The sequence below is a fragment of the Lotus japonicus genome, chromosome 6 (assembly GCF_012489685.1).
Source record: "Lotus japonicus ecotype B-129 chromosome 6, LjGifu_v1.2".
NCBI classification, from domain to species: Eukaryota; Viridiplantae; Streptophyta; class Magnoliopsida; order Fabales; family Fabaceae; genus Lotus; species Lotus japonicus.
In genome coordinates this window covers 4397555-4416466 of record NC_080046.1, presented here as the reverse complement: position 1 = coordinate 4416466, position 18912 = coordinate 4397555, and the positions used below count along the sequence as shown (strand labels likewise).

Genomic DNA, 18912 nt, shown 5'->3' with positions numbered 1-18912 from the left:
AAAATAAAAAAGTGTAATAGTTACCGTAAATTAGTAAATACTCAATTTTAGTTTAAGTATTTGAAGTTTTCAAGATTAGGGTTCATAGGTTTCAATTGTTGAGCACATCTATACTGTTTGAATGACAACGCTAAGAGGAGGTGCTTCATCATTGCTGCTTCATCAACGCTTGGTGGTTCGTCGCCGCTGCTACATCATTGTCGCTTCATCGTCTTTGTTTCATCTTCACTACTTCATTGTCCAACTTGATTCAACTCATTCATGTAACTCGAATTAATTTGCAAGTCTTTTATTCAATTTAAATGATACTTTAGGTAGTGATGGTGATTGTATCCATCATGAACAACTATATAGATAAACCTTGTCTCAATCATGAATAAGAACAACTATTTCAATCATGTAATCAATATGGGTTCCTATATCGTTGACGAAGGTTATAGAGAATTTATTAAAATTGGAATCAAAATGGGGACTAATGACAGTTTAAGGATTCTTGGGTACCGATGGATACTAACTTATATGGATTAGTGAGAGGGTTATAGGATTCTCTTGTGCAAACTTGGTATGGTGAGCTGAATGTGTGGCTTGTTGCTCCCTATTGAATTCTTTTTCTTCTAATGTCTGGTTTGGTTGGGGGGGGGGGCATTTTATTGTATTAGGTTTGTTGGTGTTGGGTATCTTTGTAAGTTTGCTCATAGTCGCCTTGTTAGTATGAGTTTAGTGTTATTGTAACACTAACATGTTAGTGCCTTATTATTATTAACATTATTTGGCCTTTTAAAAAAAATCTACTGGTAGTGTCTGTCATGACACAGCTTTAATTATTATGCATTGTCATTGATAATGTAACAAAGTTTTACAAAGTTTCAAAAAAAAAAAAAAAAAAAAAAAAAAAAAGAGTTTTACAAGATCATCCACTTAGAAACTATTAATTATTGTATCATAATTAAATATGAATTTAAAAACATTTAAAATGAAATATTAATTTTCCGATGATGCAAAAAAAATGAAAATGAAAAGAACTGATGTGATTGGATACAAGTGGATAGATTTTTACACTATTGAATGCATATAAATTAAATCCTAAATAAAACTTTTTTTAAAAAAAAAAGTAAACAATTAAACTATGTAATAAAGAATAATTTATTACATAAGTGGAAGGTTACATTTTTGATAAAATATAATTAAACATTATGATTTCACTGTTACCATCAAATTCCCATCTACCATTGTCAGAAAGCTCCTATTCATCCACGAAATTGGATCCGTTTTGATATCTCAACCCGGACCCGATTTCATATGCAACCGGCTCCATCAAAATTTGGTTCGCTGCTCGAAGATTCACAGTCACTGTGTAAGTTCAATTTTGCTCGTCTTCTACATCCTTCAATTTTAGCTCCAGTCTCTGTTTTTTTTTTTTTTAAGAATATAATTCTAATTATTCTAATTTTTTTTTTCATAATGGCTACTTCCTTTTTTTGTTATCATTTTTTATTTTGAATAAATTGTGAATTTTTATGTAGAGGATTTTTGTTGAAGATTTTGGATCTCTGCTTAAATTTAGGGTTTTATGGATGAATTTTCTTGTGGGTTTCAAGATTTATATTTATTTTTATTTTGATATTACAATTGGAATTGTGGGTTTTGTTGGAAAATTTAGGTAGTCAAGTTTGATATTACAATTGCATCAGATTTTTTTACTTTTTATGTGTTTGCTTGAAATGATGATTTTAGTGCAAACAATTCAACTGCATGACATGATTGGTACTTGGTAGTTATGTTTAAAGTTGATTCAGAGTTGTTAATTTAGAGGGTGTATCTCAAATGGTGACTACTTTTGAGGTTTACATTGCTGCTCAAGTCGCCGGTAACGGTGAACTAGATTTTTATGCTATTCTTAGTTTGAAACCTTCAGCAGATATATATTGAACCTGTCAAGAAACAATACAATAAGATGGCTGCGTCGCTTCACCCAGATAAGAATAAATGTGTTGGAGCTGATGGGGCATTTAGTCTTGTTTCTGAGTCATGGGTCTCGCTTTCAGGAAGTTCTGTGACCGGTTCTTGTGATCTCAAGAGAAATGCAAGATTGGGTGCTGCGATTAGAAAACGTTCCAATTTGTCAACCTCTGGTGGTAATCGAGATACATTCTGGACAGTTTGCAACACTTGTAAGGTTCAGTATGAGTATCTGCGAAAGTATGTAAATAAAAAACTTTCTTGTAAGAATTGCCGAGGCACTTTCACTGCTTTTGAAACAGGAGCAGGACCGCCAAATGGTTCATACCCGTATAGTCCTTGGTCATATATGCCTGGCAAAGGGCATGGAAGCCATTCATTTGATAGAGTTACATATGTTCCAACTAGTGGCGCCTACTTCTCTGGCAAACGGGTCACGGGATACCATTCAGGACATGGATATGAGTATGTTTCAAATGTTCCATATCAGGGAAGCTCTTCTGGATTTGTCAATCAAAATGGATTAACTACCTTAAGTGCTAATTCCGTTCAGCAGGCCAATGGGAATGTAAAGATGGGAAGACCGAAAGTTAAAACAGGAGCTGGTAGGAAGCATTACAGGACACAGAATCCGGTAAATACAAATTCTGATGTATCACCCTCTTTTAATGAACCACAGGAAGTTAAGCTTAGTAGACCTGAGAAGAAAAGGAAAGTTGTGGGAGCTAGTTGCAGAAATGGCCATGAAGAAAAGGCGTCAAAATGTGCTTCAGGATCAACATTGGCTAATGGAAATGAAAGCACTGGACATGGACAGAGGCTCTCCTGCAAAAGTGAAGTGCCAACCAAGCCGTATTCCATGGCACCAGCTTTTGATGCAAGAAAATTATTGATTGAGAAGGCCAGGACAGAAATAAGAAAGAAACTGGAAGAGATGAAGTTGGCATCTAAAACTGTTGCTGCTGTTAATGAGAGAGAAAAATCACAAGCTGAAGCTGGTCAAGTCAAAAGCGGTTCACATACAAACACAGTTCTGGATGTTTCTGGTAATCATTTCGAGCATGGGAAAATTGGTCCAGTCTCAATGACTGTCCCAGATCCTGACTTTCATGACTTTGACAAAGATAGGTCAGAAGAATGCTTCAGGCCTAAGCAAATATGGGCCTTGTATGATGAGGAAGATGGCATGCCTCGCTTGTATTGTCTTATCCGTGAGGTTATCTCTTTCAATCCATTTAAAGTTCATATTAGTTACTTGGGTTCAAAAACAGATAGTGAGTTTGGCTCAGTGAACTGGATTGATTCAGGTTTCACAAAATCATGTGGAAATTTTAGGGCCCTGCACTCTGATGTTGTTAATCAAGTTAACATTTTCTCTCATGTTCTAAGCCGCACGAAGGTTGGTCGAGGTGGTTGTATTCGCATGTATCCCAGCTGTGGAGATATTTGGGCTATTTACAGAAATTGGTCAACAGAATGGAACAGATCTACACCAGATGAAGTGAGGCATCAATATGACATGGTGGAGGTGCTGGATGATTACTCTGAGGAGCTCGGTGTTTGTGTTAGTCCCCTTATTAAGTTGGATGGGTTCAAAACAGTATATAAGAGGAACACTGACAAATGTGTGATTCGATGGATCCCAAGAAGAGAAATGTTGTGCTTTTCACACCAAGTACCTTCATGGCTGCTGAAGGGGGAAGAGGCTTGCAATTTGCCGGAAAGGTGTTGGGACCTTGATCCTGCTGCAACTCCAGATGAGCTCCTTCAAGCTGCTACTGAAGCAAACATTTCATAGACATTGGTTGAAACAATTATTTGGAAACTTATTATCATTCTTCTTCCAACAATGTTTTAGATTTAACTGCACACTATGCACACATAGCGGAGTCCAATGAATATTAATTACTGACTTTTTAAGAGAGTAAAATTTTATTTGGTATCATAGAATTTAAGATCTACTGATTGCTTGTTCACCAAAGTCCTCTTGTAACCTTTGTAAGTGGTCAAGGCCAGATTGACATTGGATCTACTGCTGTAACCAGAGTTCTGGCCAAAATTTACAGGTAAAGAATTAAAGTCAGAAAGCAATTTAAATTTCGATAGACAACTTTTAAGGGAGAGAATGGTGACTAGAACTATCACCTTGTTTGTGGAAAATTTAATTAGTGTATTGTTTCAAATTTCATACTACTTTACTGTAATGGCCTACTATTCCTTTGGTATTGTTGTCTCGGAGTTTAATAAAAGGCTTAATAACGCTTTTGGTCCCCACGTTTAAAAAATGTGCAATATTAATCCCCCACGTTTGAAAATAATAAAATTAGTCCCACACGTTTGACGCATTTTTGGTCCCACCGTTAACATTTTAACGTTTTCCGTCAAAAATCTAATTAAAAATTAAACAAAAAATGGAAAATATTATGAAATTAATTAAAATCTTCCCCTTCATCATCTTTATCTTCTTCTTCACCTCCAACCTCCCCAGGCACCACCCAAACCATAAATCATGAATAAATTAATTTTTCCCAACACATAAATCATGAATAAAAGCATGAATTTTTTTCAACTCAAAACTCAGTTCCAGAAACCCAAAAATAAAACAAAAAACATGGAATCTAACACCAAATATGTGTTAAATATCTTCTTCACCAACAATATCAAATCCTCTAACATGCCTTCCCATTCCAGCAAATCATCTTCATCAAGTCATCCTCTAACATCATATCTTCTTCACCAACAATATCACCCAAGCCCGTTTCCATTCCACACAGACAACACCACCCATCAAGCCATCTCCCTAACCCAGAACCCCCCGCCCACTGCAACCCAATCAGATCTACAACGTGAAGAAAAGAAAAGAAAAGAAAAATCAAAGCTTTCTTCAGATCTGGGTTCGAAGAGGCGGTGACTCCGTTGTTTTGAGAAGCTTCGAAATGTTGGTGGTGAGCTAATGACTCGATGGTGAGGAGCGGTGGTGGTCGATGGCTGCAACGGCTTGTTGTTTGGAGGTGACAGCGGTGTGGTAGTGGTGGTGGCTCTAGTAGAAGAAGGGTTAGGGAATGAGAACGATTTGTGGTTATGGTGTATTGAAAGCTTTCTTCAGATTAGGGATTTTAAAGGAAAGAGAAAGGGAAAAGTGATATAAATGAGATATTTGGTGGTTTTGTGGTTATGGTGCTTGAAGTTTGTGGTTTTGATGGAAGAATGATGAAGATGATGAATTAAAAGATCTGGATTCGGTTGCTGTTGGAGGATGAAGTTTTATTTTTTTATTTCTGGCTTAATAGCACTTTTGGTCACACAAAAACGTTAAGTTTCTAATGGCAAATTAGTTGAGGGACCAAAACTGCTAACGGAGATAAACGTTGAGGTACCATTATGCTATTTTCAAACGTGGGGGATTAATATTGCACATTTTTGAACCGTGGGAGACCAAAAGTGCTATTAAGCCTTAATAAAATTATATATTTTTTTATGCAATTTAAGTATACGGTTCACCATGTTCTTAAATGATCTAAGTAATTCAGAGTGGGTTAGTAGCCAAGTTAGACTGTGTTTGGTAAATTATTTGAGCTAGCTAAAGTTTATTTAATTGGTTTAAGTTTAGTTGATTACTAGTTTATACTCCGCTTTTACCAGATGTTTGGAAAATGAGCTTATCTCACTCATCTATAATATTTTTTTGAAACGCTGCTTCAGGTAGCACTTGAGCTTATAACCCAAGACCAGAACGAAGCTAGTGCCGCGATGGCTCCGCTAGGGGTTGAGATTGTTGGTCAAACAGTTGCCGCTGCCTTGCGCCGTCTTTTGACCTAAGTGGACTGCCTTTCTCCTATTGGGTATCAGCTTTTGATTCACGATTTACACATACACTTGTCTTGTACGTTGACAGCAATTAGCTTCTGTTTGTTTTCATCTGGTTCGTTTAGCTTCGACTGGTTCGTTCTGGTCTCTGGTTGTTTTTTTCGACTGGTCTTTTGTTGTTGTTTGCTTTGATTGACCACGAGATAGTGCTAGAGGGAGATGAGAATGCAGTCCTTGCTGTTGGGAATTTTTTAGAATTCCGGCTTGGGTGTAGGTTGATGAGCCTTTAAAGAGGAGGAAGGTGCTTGCTGCGCGGGGGAGAGGGTCCCTTCAAAGTCACTTTCAAGTATGAGAAGCTGCTTAATTTTCGCTACCGTTGTAGCTTGCTCAATCATGTTCTCCGATTTTGTGGAGAGGTGGAGATGGCACCGTCGCTACTGTATGGGCTGTGGTTTCGAGCTGAAGGTGAATGTCTTCCAGGTGGAAGAAATAGAGGGCCAGGGAGGGGTGTTGGGCGACGTGACCAGCGAAATGCGGGTGCTGGTGAGACTAGAGTTACAAACGAGGGAGATGAGCACGACGAAGATGAGGAGGATTCAACGTCAAAGCCTAGGCCAGGTTCTATCGATGAGGGCTTTGAGGATGTTCCGAGGGGGGAGGACCATGTGTTGGAAGCTGCAAACTTGGTGGCAAAATCACGTGTTACTGTGCCATGAAAGGATGGGACCGAGAATGCTCCTTCTAGTGTTGATTTCAAATTCTCAAGTGAGGCGAGGTGTGACAAATGCATTGAAAAAAGTAACACAAGAAAAGCGGGGTTTGAATTGTGTTCAGTTAAAACTTGAGTTTTTCAAACAATTATAAGTTTATGAAAATATTTTCGCAATCGTTTGATGCAGCGGATATAAAAAGTAAGAGAGTAGACGATGAGCACACAACAATATATTCTGGTTCATCTACAAACGATAGGGTTACGTCCAGTTCTTGGCTTAACCAAGATTTCACTAACAAGTATCAAGGACTTCTCCTACTACAAGTATTAGACAAGACGTCTCCCAAACAAGTATTAGATAAGACTTCTCCCAAACAAGTATTTGACAGGACTCCACCCAACGAGTATTCTACAGGACTTCTCCTAACAAGTATTGTTCATGACTTCTCCTAGGTCCAAGATCGTTTGACTCTACAAGGTTCTCTTCTCACAAGAGGGATAATAGAAATTACAAAGCTCAGGAACTATGATAGCAATTCCGCAAGTGTACGAATTGATCGAAGTAATACAAAAGATTGTCGAACCACAGGGATAGTTGTTTGTTGATTTGATCTTGGAGATTAATGTTTAGAATGGAAAAGAAAAAGAAATATAGATTAAAGTTTGTTGTGATGGAAGCAATTGTAACAAAAGCATAAACAAGAATCTTGTAAAACTTATGAGAAAACAGTACCCTGAGTCAAGTTTCACCTAATTCAATTGTGTTACTCACAATCTAATTCATATATGAACTCTTAGGAACATTTCTATGGTGATGTAGCCTTTACCTTCACTTGTTAATACCTTAATCAAGTAAATCATTCAATTTCAGTTGCTAAGCCTAATGCCTTAGTACCTAGTCAATTCAATTGAAGAATGAAGCTTGTATGTTCAGGCCAACACAATAAGTTCCCACCCTTATACCTAAGTGATAGCAAACAAATCAATCTAATCCCAAGTCCCTTAATCCTTACCAACTGCCGTCGTGCAAAAAGAAAGCCAAACACTTGCATGCATTCAAGAGAGTATTGAAACAGAGAAAAGATACATAGAAAAGAAACTTTATTCATATAAGAAACTCAGAAGTTCATAACATAACTTAAACTAGGATCCACAATCCCCAAAGTACAAAGGTAAACTAGCCAAATATGGCTAGAGAACTCATAATGCAAATCAAAAGAACAAAAACCTGAATTAAGAGTGCCAAGAAGCCTCCCACAAGCTCCAAGAAACTAAAACTCCAAGTTTTGTTCAAAAAGTTACAAGATACCTAAAAGAAATAACAAAAGCCCTATTTATAGAGTTTCCATCGATCATCCACGCATGTGCGTGGCCTTCTCCACGCACATGCGTGGGTAAAAACGCTCAAAACACAAAAATCGCAGCATCAGGTTTTGCCACCACGCATGTGCGTGGATCAGGCGGCGCACATGCGTGGGCATCAGGTTTTTCCAACAGGAGCTCCACGCATGTGCGTGGGATACATGGCGCACATGCGTGGCTCATTTGGTTTTTCTTCAATTTTGTAACTCCCACTTCTCCTATCATCATGGCTCTTAACTTAGCTTTCAACCATCATCATTAACCATCAAAAACCTATCAAACTTGAAAAGAATCTCAAGAAACCATCAAAACAACAATGTAACTCATTGGAACATGTCATTAATCATGATAATTCACCATCCTTTCATTCAATTCAGCAAATAAAAACCCCAATGTGCAATCAACACTCATGAATTCAAACGATTTCAGCTCAAAACTGACCATAGGAATTACTCTCTAACTAAACTAATAAAAAGACTAAATAAATTGATTAAAAACACCTAAACTAATGAAAATGCAATTATGAAATAAAAAGGGACTCAACTTGACTTAAAACTCAATAAATGACTCAAAAAGGAAAAGAAAGAAACAAGAAGGACTCGATAAACATAGAATAAACCTCGGGTCATCAAACTACAAAGTGTTTGAGTGAACTTGACTCCAAGAAATACTTTGTGTTCTTGATCTAGAGAGAGTAGGATCTAAAGATTTGACTCTTAGGTATTTCTTTCTTTGAAGCAGACGATGTCTAAAGGTTTTGACTCTTAAGCTTTTCTTTAGAAATTGCTTCTTTCTTGCTTGAAGAAGATTTTCGACTCAGATAAAATTTCTAGCTCAGTTTCTTACTTATGAAAATCTTCAAGTCCTCCTTTTATACTATAAGAACTTCCAGGTTTGTTGAGAGCCGTTGAAGCGTGTAGAACCTCTTGAGTACTAGCTGATGGATCAAACAATCTTCTTGACAGGTGCATTAAATGCATTGTGTCATTTGTTGAGGCAAAATGCTACTAAGTGTATATTGTCAGTTGGTTGGTAGCATAAGCAGTAGCGTTCCAGTCCTTTAGTGAGAGAAAGAAGAAACTCTGATGGTGACAGCATTGTACTTGTTTCCTTGTGCAATGTGCTTTGTGAGATATCACGTGATCCTTTGCACTTGACTTTCTCTTTCAACAATGTCACAGAGCTTTAAATTTGAATATGCCGCTCTTTCTTTAGACTTACTTCCATTGGTCAGACTTGGAGATAAACGATGAATGTCTTCATAAATATGGTCTTCTCTTCTGACGAACGATCAAATCGCTTGGATGGTTCTTGCATAGTTTTTCCTAAAGCTTTGACTCTTCTTCTTTCTTCGGTCATTCTTCTCTTCTCTTGTTCAGACGACTTAGCATATTTGACTTTCCATTGCTTGAGTAGTCTGCATTGTAGCTTTGACATTTCTTATCTTGTTTGGACTGTCTATTATCTTGATTGATCTTTTCTTCTCTTGTTTAAACGATCTGGCTAGTTTGACTTTCTTTGCTTGTGTAGTATGCCTTCAGTGTAACATCCTGACTTGACGACTGGCCTCACGGTAACAACGCGAGTCTTTTCAGCGCGCTTTGTCCTCACTCGCGCGCTTCCCGGAAAAACTTCCCAGGAGGTCACCCATCCCAATATTACTCCAAGGCTAGCACACTTAACCATGGAGTTCTTATGAGTTGGGCTCCCGAAAATAAGTTGCAACTTGTTGTCATGAGTAGTACCAATCAAATCGTGTATGCCCTCCTCAACTGTATAGTCCATCCATATACAGTCTCGGAATACCTCTTGTTCGGGTGTGAGATCGGTTCATTCATGTGCCCCTCCGCCTAGAAGCCTGCCAGGAGCTGCTCCTTGTCCGTGCCTCACTGCACCGGCGATCACTCCCCGCCCTCGTCGGCCTCGGGCGTCACAGGATATTGTAGGACCCAGGATTTTAGAATTAAAATAAATAATTAATTTCCAGCTCACGCATAGGATTATGTGTAAGCGTGAGAGGATCTTGACTTGTGTTTGATACTTGATTAGTGTTATGAAGAAGAAAGTTCAGGGAATGACTAAGAATAGTTCTACAGTCGCTATAGGTTATAGCACAAGTCTTATTCGCTTCCGCCTTAGGGCGAAAACGTTAGTAAAGGGCTAATATGCTCTTAAAGCACTGTAGAAGCGGAATTCCAAAAATATTCAGAGGAATATAAGAATTTCTCTTATTCATTTCCTGACAAGTGTTTCGACAAGAAACCCTGGACTGTATGAACGATCGATTTCAATTCTCGGAAGTTTGCCGAAACCGAGTTCCTGATAACTCAAGAACCTTGAAACGAACTGTAGATGAAGAATTTTTCTATTCGAAGCTTCAAACGAAGATTCCACACGCATACACCCATTTCTTTCGATGTTTTCGACCTTTCTTCAGAAGGAAGTTTTCTCTTCCGACATCAACTGCAAAAAGTAACTTTTCGGGTTAAATCGACTAACACCGTTAGTGAATCGTTTGTTTAAATTTCAAGAAACCTGCTTCCAGTTCTGGAATCCTGTCGCCGGATTCTATCTCATAATTCACAGAGGAATGTGCAGAAAAAATCGGAATCGCGATATTTTTTATTTTCCCGCGTTTGCCCTTTTCTATAATTAGCTTGAAAAATCAAAAAAATAAAAATAACATCACCACCAACACACACACACGGCCAAGAGCTTGAGGAAGAAGGAGGGGATAATTGATTTTCGCTGATTCTTGTCTGATCGTCGCTCTATTCATTGCTACGCGTAGGCCTCGAGGTACTGATGCTATTCCTTACCTCTGATCATAAATTCTGTCGTTTTTCTCTATGTCTTTCTATGCTCAAAGTTTTGAGTTTTTTGTAAAACTGTCCGAATAACTTGATTTCTCTATCAAAACCTCTTCTCTACTAACCCAAGAGCATGAATATTCGGTTGTTATTCGCCGATTCTCGCCGAATCGTCGTAGGAATTCAAAAACTGCTCAAATACCCATTTTTGTGCTGAGGTTCCGCTTTTTGGATCGAAAACTCTCGACTGAGCTTAGCGTCAGTAGGATTAGTTGTCATAAATGTTGTTGGTATCAACCTCATCCAATTTATTTTTTGAAATTCCGACTTTGAGTTTCTAAGCTAAAAATCTTGACCAAAATACCCCTAGTCGCGTTTCGAATTCTAAATTTTTTCTGAGAGTTTCCATGGCCTAGATATCGCCTAAGAATACCTAGGAATTAAATTAGATCGAAGAAAAAGTTCGGGAAACCCTATTTTTAGAAGTGGCCGAAACCTGTTTGTTATGGTACCGTGTCCAAAAATAGTTTTTGGGTCTGCATGGCCTGAGCTATAGCGTAGCTCTTTCGATTGTCAAAATTTTGGCTTTGGTTTCGTGTCATTCCGAGTTATGTAGCTCGAGTTATGCACGTTTTAGCGAATGAAGTCTTTGTTGTCCATTCGTGCCTAAATAGGAACTCTGAGGCTTTAAAAGCTTTCTTTCCGGTTTCGATTAGTGTTGTTAGATAGTGTTACTTCTAGTAGGGCATGTGTTGATGATTGTGTTTCCTTGTTCTAGGTTCGCAACTTCCATGCACAACTTCTACTCACGAAGGTAAGGGTAACTCGGTTTTAGCGCGTCTTTGAGTCTTGCATGCTTTTATCGCACTGCATGCGTTTGAGATGAAGATGTTTAAATTTGATTGGCATTGATTCTGATTATTGTGCTGAACTGGCAAAATGTTTTCTGGAGGCTTCGGCCGAGTGAACTTATTGAGACGTGTGTCTCCGTTTTCTGAGAGGCTTCGGTCGTTTACTGGTTTCTGTCATTACTGTTTTCTAGTGGATAGGACACGACTATGTTTTAGAGCACTGAATTGTTGTTTCATCGCTCGATAGAGCTTGATGTGTTTGTGCGAATGTTCTGATTATGAATAACATGTGGTTACTCTGAATTGACTATTGGATTGGGAGTTTTTGTCTGACTTAGCATATAAGGCTTAAGGTGAAAGTGGCGATGAGGAGGTGTGGTCCTATCATTGTCTCGCCCTGTGTGGTGATATAAGAGGCGATGAGGAGGTGTGGTCCTATCATTGTCCCGTCCAATGTGACGCTAAGTGGCGATCAGGAGGTGTGGTCCTATGATTGTCCCGTCTTGTGAGACGCTATAAGTGGCGATCAGGAGGTGTGATCCTATCATTGTCCCGTCTTGTGAGACGCTATAAGTGGCGATCAGGGGGTGTGGTCTTATGATTGTCCCGTCTTGTGGGACACTATAAGAGGCGATGAGGAGGTGTGGTCCTATCATTGTCCCGTCTTGAGAGACGATATTGATCGATCCATTTTGATAGCAGCATATAGTTGCATTATAGAGCACTAACATTTGATCTTATATTGTCGACATCTGATCTGAATTGTTGAGGTTGTTGAAATCTGATTTGATGTTATATTGGTGAGGTTGTTGATATCTGAGTTGATTTTATGTTGTTGGATATATGTCGTCATCTATCTTGAAATAAGTTGCTAGTTTATGTGCCATGATATGCACTTAAATCTGAATAGCATGCTTTTCCCTTATATACGTGGTAATTGCATGAAGTTAACCCTTTCTGTTTGCTACTTGTTGTTTGGGCGCTTAACGCTATTAGGCGATAGAGATCCTTCCGCCGAAGCTTAGCTGCTCGAGTTGGAGATCGGGTTGTAGGCGGTGGAGTAGAGGTGTAAGAAGCAGTTTTGCTTCTCTTATTGTGGACTATGTTTGAGTCTCCTTTTCTATATGAGAACTCTGTTATTAAAGTCTTGCTTCCGCCATTGTTAAAGTGCGCATACTTATTTTGAACCTTACTTATGGTATTGTAAACCATTATTACAGTATATCGAGAAACAGGTTATTTAAATAAAGTTATGATGTATTTCCAACCCTTTGGTATTTAGTCACTTTCAAAAAAAAAAAAACCCTTGGATTTTAGGATTGTGGAATAGTCCTTAGACTTTGTTAGGTTACTAATGTGATTCCTCAGTTGTGAAATTCGGGCGTTACATTCAGCGTCTTCATGTTTTGCCTTGCTGGCATAGTCTTGTACTTTATCATCAGACGATGAGGATGTGAAGCATAGAGGTTATTTTTTGAAATATAATTTATATGAAATATTTAACCAGTTCACTTATACTCTTGAAAATTGTTATCATTCAAAATATGATAAACGATATAGCTAGTGTTTGAACTTAACAACAAGTTCTCAAAGAACATTGGCAAACAAGGGGGCTCCACATAGGTGCATAATCAATTCCGAAAGCGCCCAAACGTGCCATCTTCAGCATTGGGTGGGCTTAGTACCGGGGTGTCACCTCCACTAGAAAAGGCAAATTCTTAATCTGGATTGGACTTAGCGACGACTGCTCAAATGTCCCGCCCACCTTAATGAGGATCTTATCTTGGAACAGTTGGGGGCTTGGGAACCATCCAACGATTCAGGCCTTGCAGGGGCTCATTCATTCAAAAGTTCCTTGAAATTCTAATTCCCTTAGAACAATGTTGTATGCGATGTCAGGACAATCGATTATGACAACAATCACACAGTATCAGTAAAAGTTAAACACAAAAGTAACAAGACACAAGAATTGGTAACCCAGTTCAGTGAAACTTCACCTACGTCTGGAGGGCTAAGCCCAAAGAAAGGAAATCCACTATCTCAAGATTCAGGAACTACAGACACACATGAACACAACCAGTTCATTGTTCTTTTCCTAATCTACCCAGTGTATTTTTACTTAGTATCTCAACCTAAGTATGAGAGCCCCTCTCACTTTCTCTCAATCACTGCCACAGTGATTGGTGAAAACAAATAACAAAAGTGTTTGAACAATCAAACTCAACACAGAACTGAAACTCGCTTTATAGAATCAGGGAGCAAGAACAGTTCACAAATAACAAGAACAAAGCACAACTCACAATCCTAAAACACTTGATCTTCAATCTTAGCTCTGGTAACTTCACGTTTTAGGTCTTTGTTCTATTTATACTTCAGCAGAGGCGGCACTAGGGTTAGCTGGGCTGAAGAACAGAATTGATCCACACAACTTCAAACGCAATCCTCCAAGATATGATTTGTGTAACAACCGAGTAAGATAGAAACAAATCTTAAATCATAGATTTGTTTCAACAATAAACAACCCGCAAAGAACTCCCTTTAATCAGTTACTTGAACCTCAAGTAACAATAACCAAATCTTTAACAGATAACAGAAGGGACCCACAACGCGTGCCAGCTAGTGAATGAATGTCCTGGCTTTACAGAATCAGATGTCAGGACATCTGCTTCGACATCAGGTTGTTTTTAGCAAAATGCATGACAACAAAAGGAAAAAAAAAAACAACACTCACTCCCCCTCAAAACAATGCTTCTTCATATGCAGACATAGAGGAACTCCCCCTCAAATGAAGCATCCAACAGAACACATATAAACTGCTTGAAGTACATAAATCATAACCATAGCAGCACATAATTATTAACCTCCAAGTTAGACAAGCACACCAGCAGAACTTGAACAAACATAGCATTGCCACATTGTCTTGACATAAACCTGCTAAATAATAGAAACCAGAAGCAGAAACAGAAAACAAAACACAGTCTTCAACATGAATCTTCTAACTAATGTCTTCAACATGGATCTGCTAACTACTCCCCTTTTTTAGCATAAATTTGGCAAAGGTTGTAAGTGAAATAAAGCCAACTGACAAACAAAAGAGCACTAAAACTACAATTTAAGCTTCAGATGAAGACTCCTCTTCCTCAGATCCTTCCTCCTCTGCAGCATCACTTCTAGACTCACCCTCGTGACCTGCCTCCTCTTTAAGCTTAGCAATCAAAGTATCCACCTTCAGCTTCCTCTCAGTAGCAACCTTGATAGAAACCTGCAACTCCTTTGAAAGATCCTCCAATTCAGCAATAACACTCTGAGTTCCAGAAGCAGACATTGAAACAGGAATTGATGTCCTGCGAGATGGCATATCAATATCCAGGACATGGGGATCCAGGAACAGGCGATGATCCAAAGTGATGGGAGTACCCTTAGGAAAAGCCACATCATCCATTCTGAGTATATCAGGATGCTGCTTCAGGATGATAGTAGTCAAGAGTGAAGGGAAAGAAATAGGCAGCTTTACAACACAAGTTTCTGCATGTTTCAAAGTTTGAGCAAACACCAAAGAGCCAAAATCAAAAGGCACTTCAGTCCCAATTCTGTAGATCAGTTTGGCTAAAATCGCAGAGACAGCAGAGGTATGATGAGAAGGGATCCAATTCACCACTCCTATCCTATTCAGAATAGCATACTTCACACTCAATAACCCTGTAGATAAAAGCTTCTTAGCAGGCTACTTCTTCACTTGTCCAGCAGTGAGTTCCTTGGCAACCTTGTCCAAAGACAATTCTTCCAAGGGCTTGGTTGATCACAGCAGGAGAAAAAGTTACACATTTCCCTCGCACATAAACTTTCCTGAATTCAGCACTTCCAGGAATGCCAACATCATCTTTCAAATTAACTAGGAACTCTTTCACTAGCTTCTCATAACATTTTCCAATATCCATGACTGTCTTCCTTAGACCAGCCCGGTCAATGAGAGCAACAATCATCTTACACTCAAGCACATCCTTGCCAATCTCCCTTTCTTTTGCAATCCGGCGGTTGCAAACATATTTCCACTTGAGAACATTCTCAGCAGCATGAAAGGGAACATTATCAATAGGGAAAGAAGGAACATCTGAAGGAATTCGCTTACCAGAGAATTTCTTCTTTTCAGAAGTCCGAATGTCCTGAACATCGACTTCAACATCAGACTCAGATTCCAAATCAATCCTTGGAATTTTCTTCTTCTCAGCAGTTTTCTTTACCTTCTTGTGTGAGGAATCCACAACCTTTTGTTTACCTTTGCTCTTCACATCCATAGTGGATTTGGTCTTCTTTTGTGAACCAGAGGGGGGGTCTTCAACAGGAACCCTTCTTCTCTTCTTCATCCTGGCAGCAACACTTGCCAGAGGAACATCATCTGAGTCATCAGCATCTGAAATTTCATGAACAGATGGAGGAGGTTTGGTAGACTCCTCAGAAGAGACCGCCTCGTGGGCTTCATTCTCTGGTTCTGAGTTCTTGGACTCAGAGGATGAATCCAGAGATGGTGAATTCTCCTTATCAGGCACATTGGATACAAGAACTTCAGTTTGAGGAGCAGAAGCCTCAACATCTGCCTCTTCATCCGTAGAGGAAATTTCATGAGAAACATCCTCAAACACAGGTGAGTCACGAGTGCCCTGAGATCTCGTACTCGACTTGTAGCACTTTCTGGCAGGAGTTCTTGAATTCTTTCTTCTAGAATCCTTCTTGGATTGAGCAGAGGATTGCGCATTCAATCCCATAACCTTGACTCCAGAAGATGTCTTCTCAATCTTGCCTTTGATGGAGTCTTGCTTTCCTGAGACTTGAGACATGGTGAAATATGACAGAGTATGCAGATTCAGAGGATCAAAGAAAAATTGAGGGCAAAGATGAATCAGAATTACACAATTAAAAAAAACTCAATCAGCTGTAAGATAGAAACATGGTCGTTGGTGATGATTATATAGCAGTTGAGTGGATGAGAAGCAATCATGATGATGATGTCATAACGGCAGTTATTGGTAGTTACGAGAAAACTAGCCGTTAGAGCAAAGTGATGCGGTAATTGCTATGCTTCTTGAAAGAGGCAAATCCCAAGATTTCCTCTCAATTTCTCAAACGTGATAGAATCAAGTGGTTTAGTAAATATATCCGCCAATTGATTTTCAGTAGGAACATGCTCTAGAGTGATAATTTTATCTTCAACCAAGTCTCTAATGAAGTGGTGTCTGATATCAATGTGCTTGGTCCTGTGTTGGTAAATCCGCAAGTGTACGAATCCACCCGGTTTTAATTATCGAACCACAGGGATTGTGAGTGACTAAATTCAGTTCAAGTCTTGAGTATGAAGGTTTGTTTTATTGAATCAAAGATATGTCGAAGTAGCAAAGATAAAATAAACAAAAACTCAGAAAAGAACATGCTTTGGGTTCTTGCTCAACTAGTCAATTCAAGAACATCATTCTAAGCACATGTTCTCATGGATCTCTCCTTGATGCTATAGCCTAATTACTCACTTATTGATTCCTCACATAAGCAATTCTCTCATACTAAAAGCTAAGCCCAATTCCTTGTGTACTTAGTCATTTATATGAGGTTTTAGATCATGCAATTTCAGGCCAACAAACCCAACCCTTCCTCTATTCCTAGTAGCAAGCAAAGAAGGGGTAATCCCAAATCGGTTCCCTAATCTATAACAAACTTCCGTTCTGATTATAGAAAAGCAAAAAGCAAGCATTGATACAAGCTTAGATAGAAATTCAGAATATGGAATTCAAAGAGAGAAGAAGAACATATGGGAAAGAACTTAAGATTATAACTTAAACATGAAAAGTCTTACATGAAAACCAAAGCAATAGAAGAGAGATTAGCCAAGCATGGCAAGAAACTTGAACACAAGCTTGGAAGCCTTCTCTCACTCTCCTAGATGATCCTCTACCTCTGAATTTTACAAAGTATATCAAAGATTCCAGAGAAAATGACTAGAATCCTATTTATAGGCAAAAAAAAACGTGTTTTTTGCTGTGCCGGGCGCTCAAGCGCCAGGCCTAATTTTTCAGCTTTTTTGCTTCTGCCTCCCTGCCCCAGACATTCGGTTTTGGTGACTTTTTAGCTTTTGTAACCCCCCCCCCCTTTGAATGATTCCATCAATTCTTCAAGCATTTGGCTTTCCCTCTTCATGAGCAACCTGCTGAAGCACTAAAGGACCAAGACAAGCAATAAAACCAAGAAATTCAAAGGGTTTTTAATCACCTTAGTCCTCACAAAACAATGGAAAAACTAATGCAAGTCCTAAACTCTATAAGAATGCAAGAAAGACCCCTATAGAACTATGTAATTACTTAAATGAAGCCAAAACACGAATAAAAGTAACAATGCATGATAATGCATGAAACACTACATGAGACACAAGAAAAAGACTCAAAATAAACTACGAAATGACCCTAAAAACACTACTAAACCCGGGTCATCATCCTGCTATGTTGAGTAGGATTTTTGGAAATATTAATAGCACTAAGATTGTCACAGTACAATGTCATAACATCCTGCTCGACTTCATACTCCTTCAACATTTGTTTCATCCATATGAGTTGAGTGCAGCTACTCCCAGCAGCAATATATTCAGCTTCAGCAGTTGACAAGGAGACACAATTTTGCTTCTTGCTGAACCAAGAGATCAAGTTGTTCCCCAAGTAGAAACAACCTCCAGATGTGCTTTTCCTATCATCAGCACTTTCTGCCCAATCTGCATCATAATAACCAACAAGAGTAGGATTCGTATCGTGTGTATAGAGAATACCATAATCACATGTACCATTAACGTATTTGATTATTCTCTTCACTTGCAAGAGATGACTAGTCTTAGGAGCAGCTTGATATCTAGCACAAGCACCTACAGCAAAGGTGATGTCTGGCCTGCTAGCAGTAAGATACAGAAGACTACCAATCATGCTCCTATACAAGCTTTGATCAACATCTTCTTCTTGTTCATCCTTAGATAACTTGATATGTGTAGCAGCAGGAGTTCTTTTGTGACTTGCCTTTTCTAGTCCAAACTTCTTAACAATACTCCTAGCATACTTGCTTTGTGAAATGAACAGAGAATCTTCCATTTGCTTATAACTTGATATGTGTAGCAGCATGAGTTCTTTTGTGACCTGCCTTTTCTAGTCCAAACTTCTTAACAATACTCCTAGCATACTTGCTTTGTGAAATGAACAGAGAATCTTCCATTTGCTTAACCTGAAGACCCAAGAAATAATTCAACTCACCTACCAAACTCATTTCAAATTCAGATTTAATTTGTTGAACGAAATGCTCCACCATCGTGTTCGACATTCCTCCAAATACTATATCATCTACATATATCTGTGCTATCATGAGCTTGCCTTTGTCATTCTTTACAAAC

General features: G+C 38.7%; 2 protein-coding genes across 4 annotated transcripts; one reads left to right on the top strand and one right to left on the bottom strand.

The window, feature by feature from the left end:
* Positions 1-1191: 1191 nt before the first annotated feature.
* LOC130723972 (uncharacterized) lies at positions 1192-4161 on the top strand. Of its 3 annotated transcripts, none has more exons than XM_057575122.1 (2): positions 1192-1354; positions 1916-4161. In XM_057575122.1, the coding sequence occupies exon 2, from the start codon at positions 1955-1957 to the stop codon at positions 3755-3757; it is 1803 nt and encodes a 600-aa protein (XP_057431105.1). In that variant the 5' UTR covers positions 1192-1354; positions 1916-1954; the 3' UTR covers positions 3758-4161. The 3 variants fall into 3 exon arrangements, with proteins under 3 accessions (XP_057431105.1, XP_057431104.1, XP_057431106.1); XM_057575121.1 differs by having other exon boundaries at positions 1919-4160; XM_057575123.1 differs by having other exon boundaries at positions 1202-1354; positions 1902-4156.
* Positions 4162-14613: 10452 nt separating this feature from the next.
* On the bottom strand, positions 14614-16336 carry LOC130724744 (uncharacterized). Its single transcript, XM_057576032.1, has 2 exons — positions 15265-16336; positions 14614-15161 (listed from the first exon to the last, which is right to left on the bottom strand). Exons 1-2 carry the CDS (start codon positions 16334-16336, stop codon positions 14614-14616), a joined length of 1620 nt encoding a protein of 539 aa, XP_057432015.1.
* Positions 16337-18912: the final 2576 nt, after the last annotated feature.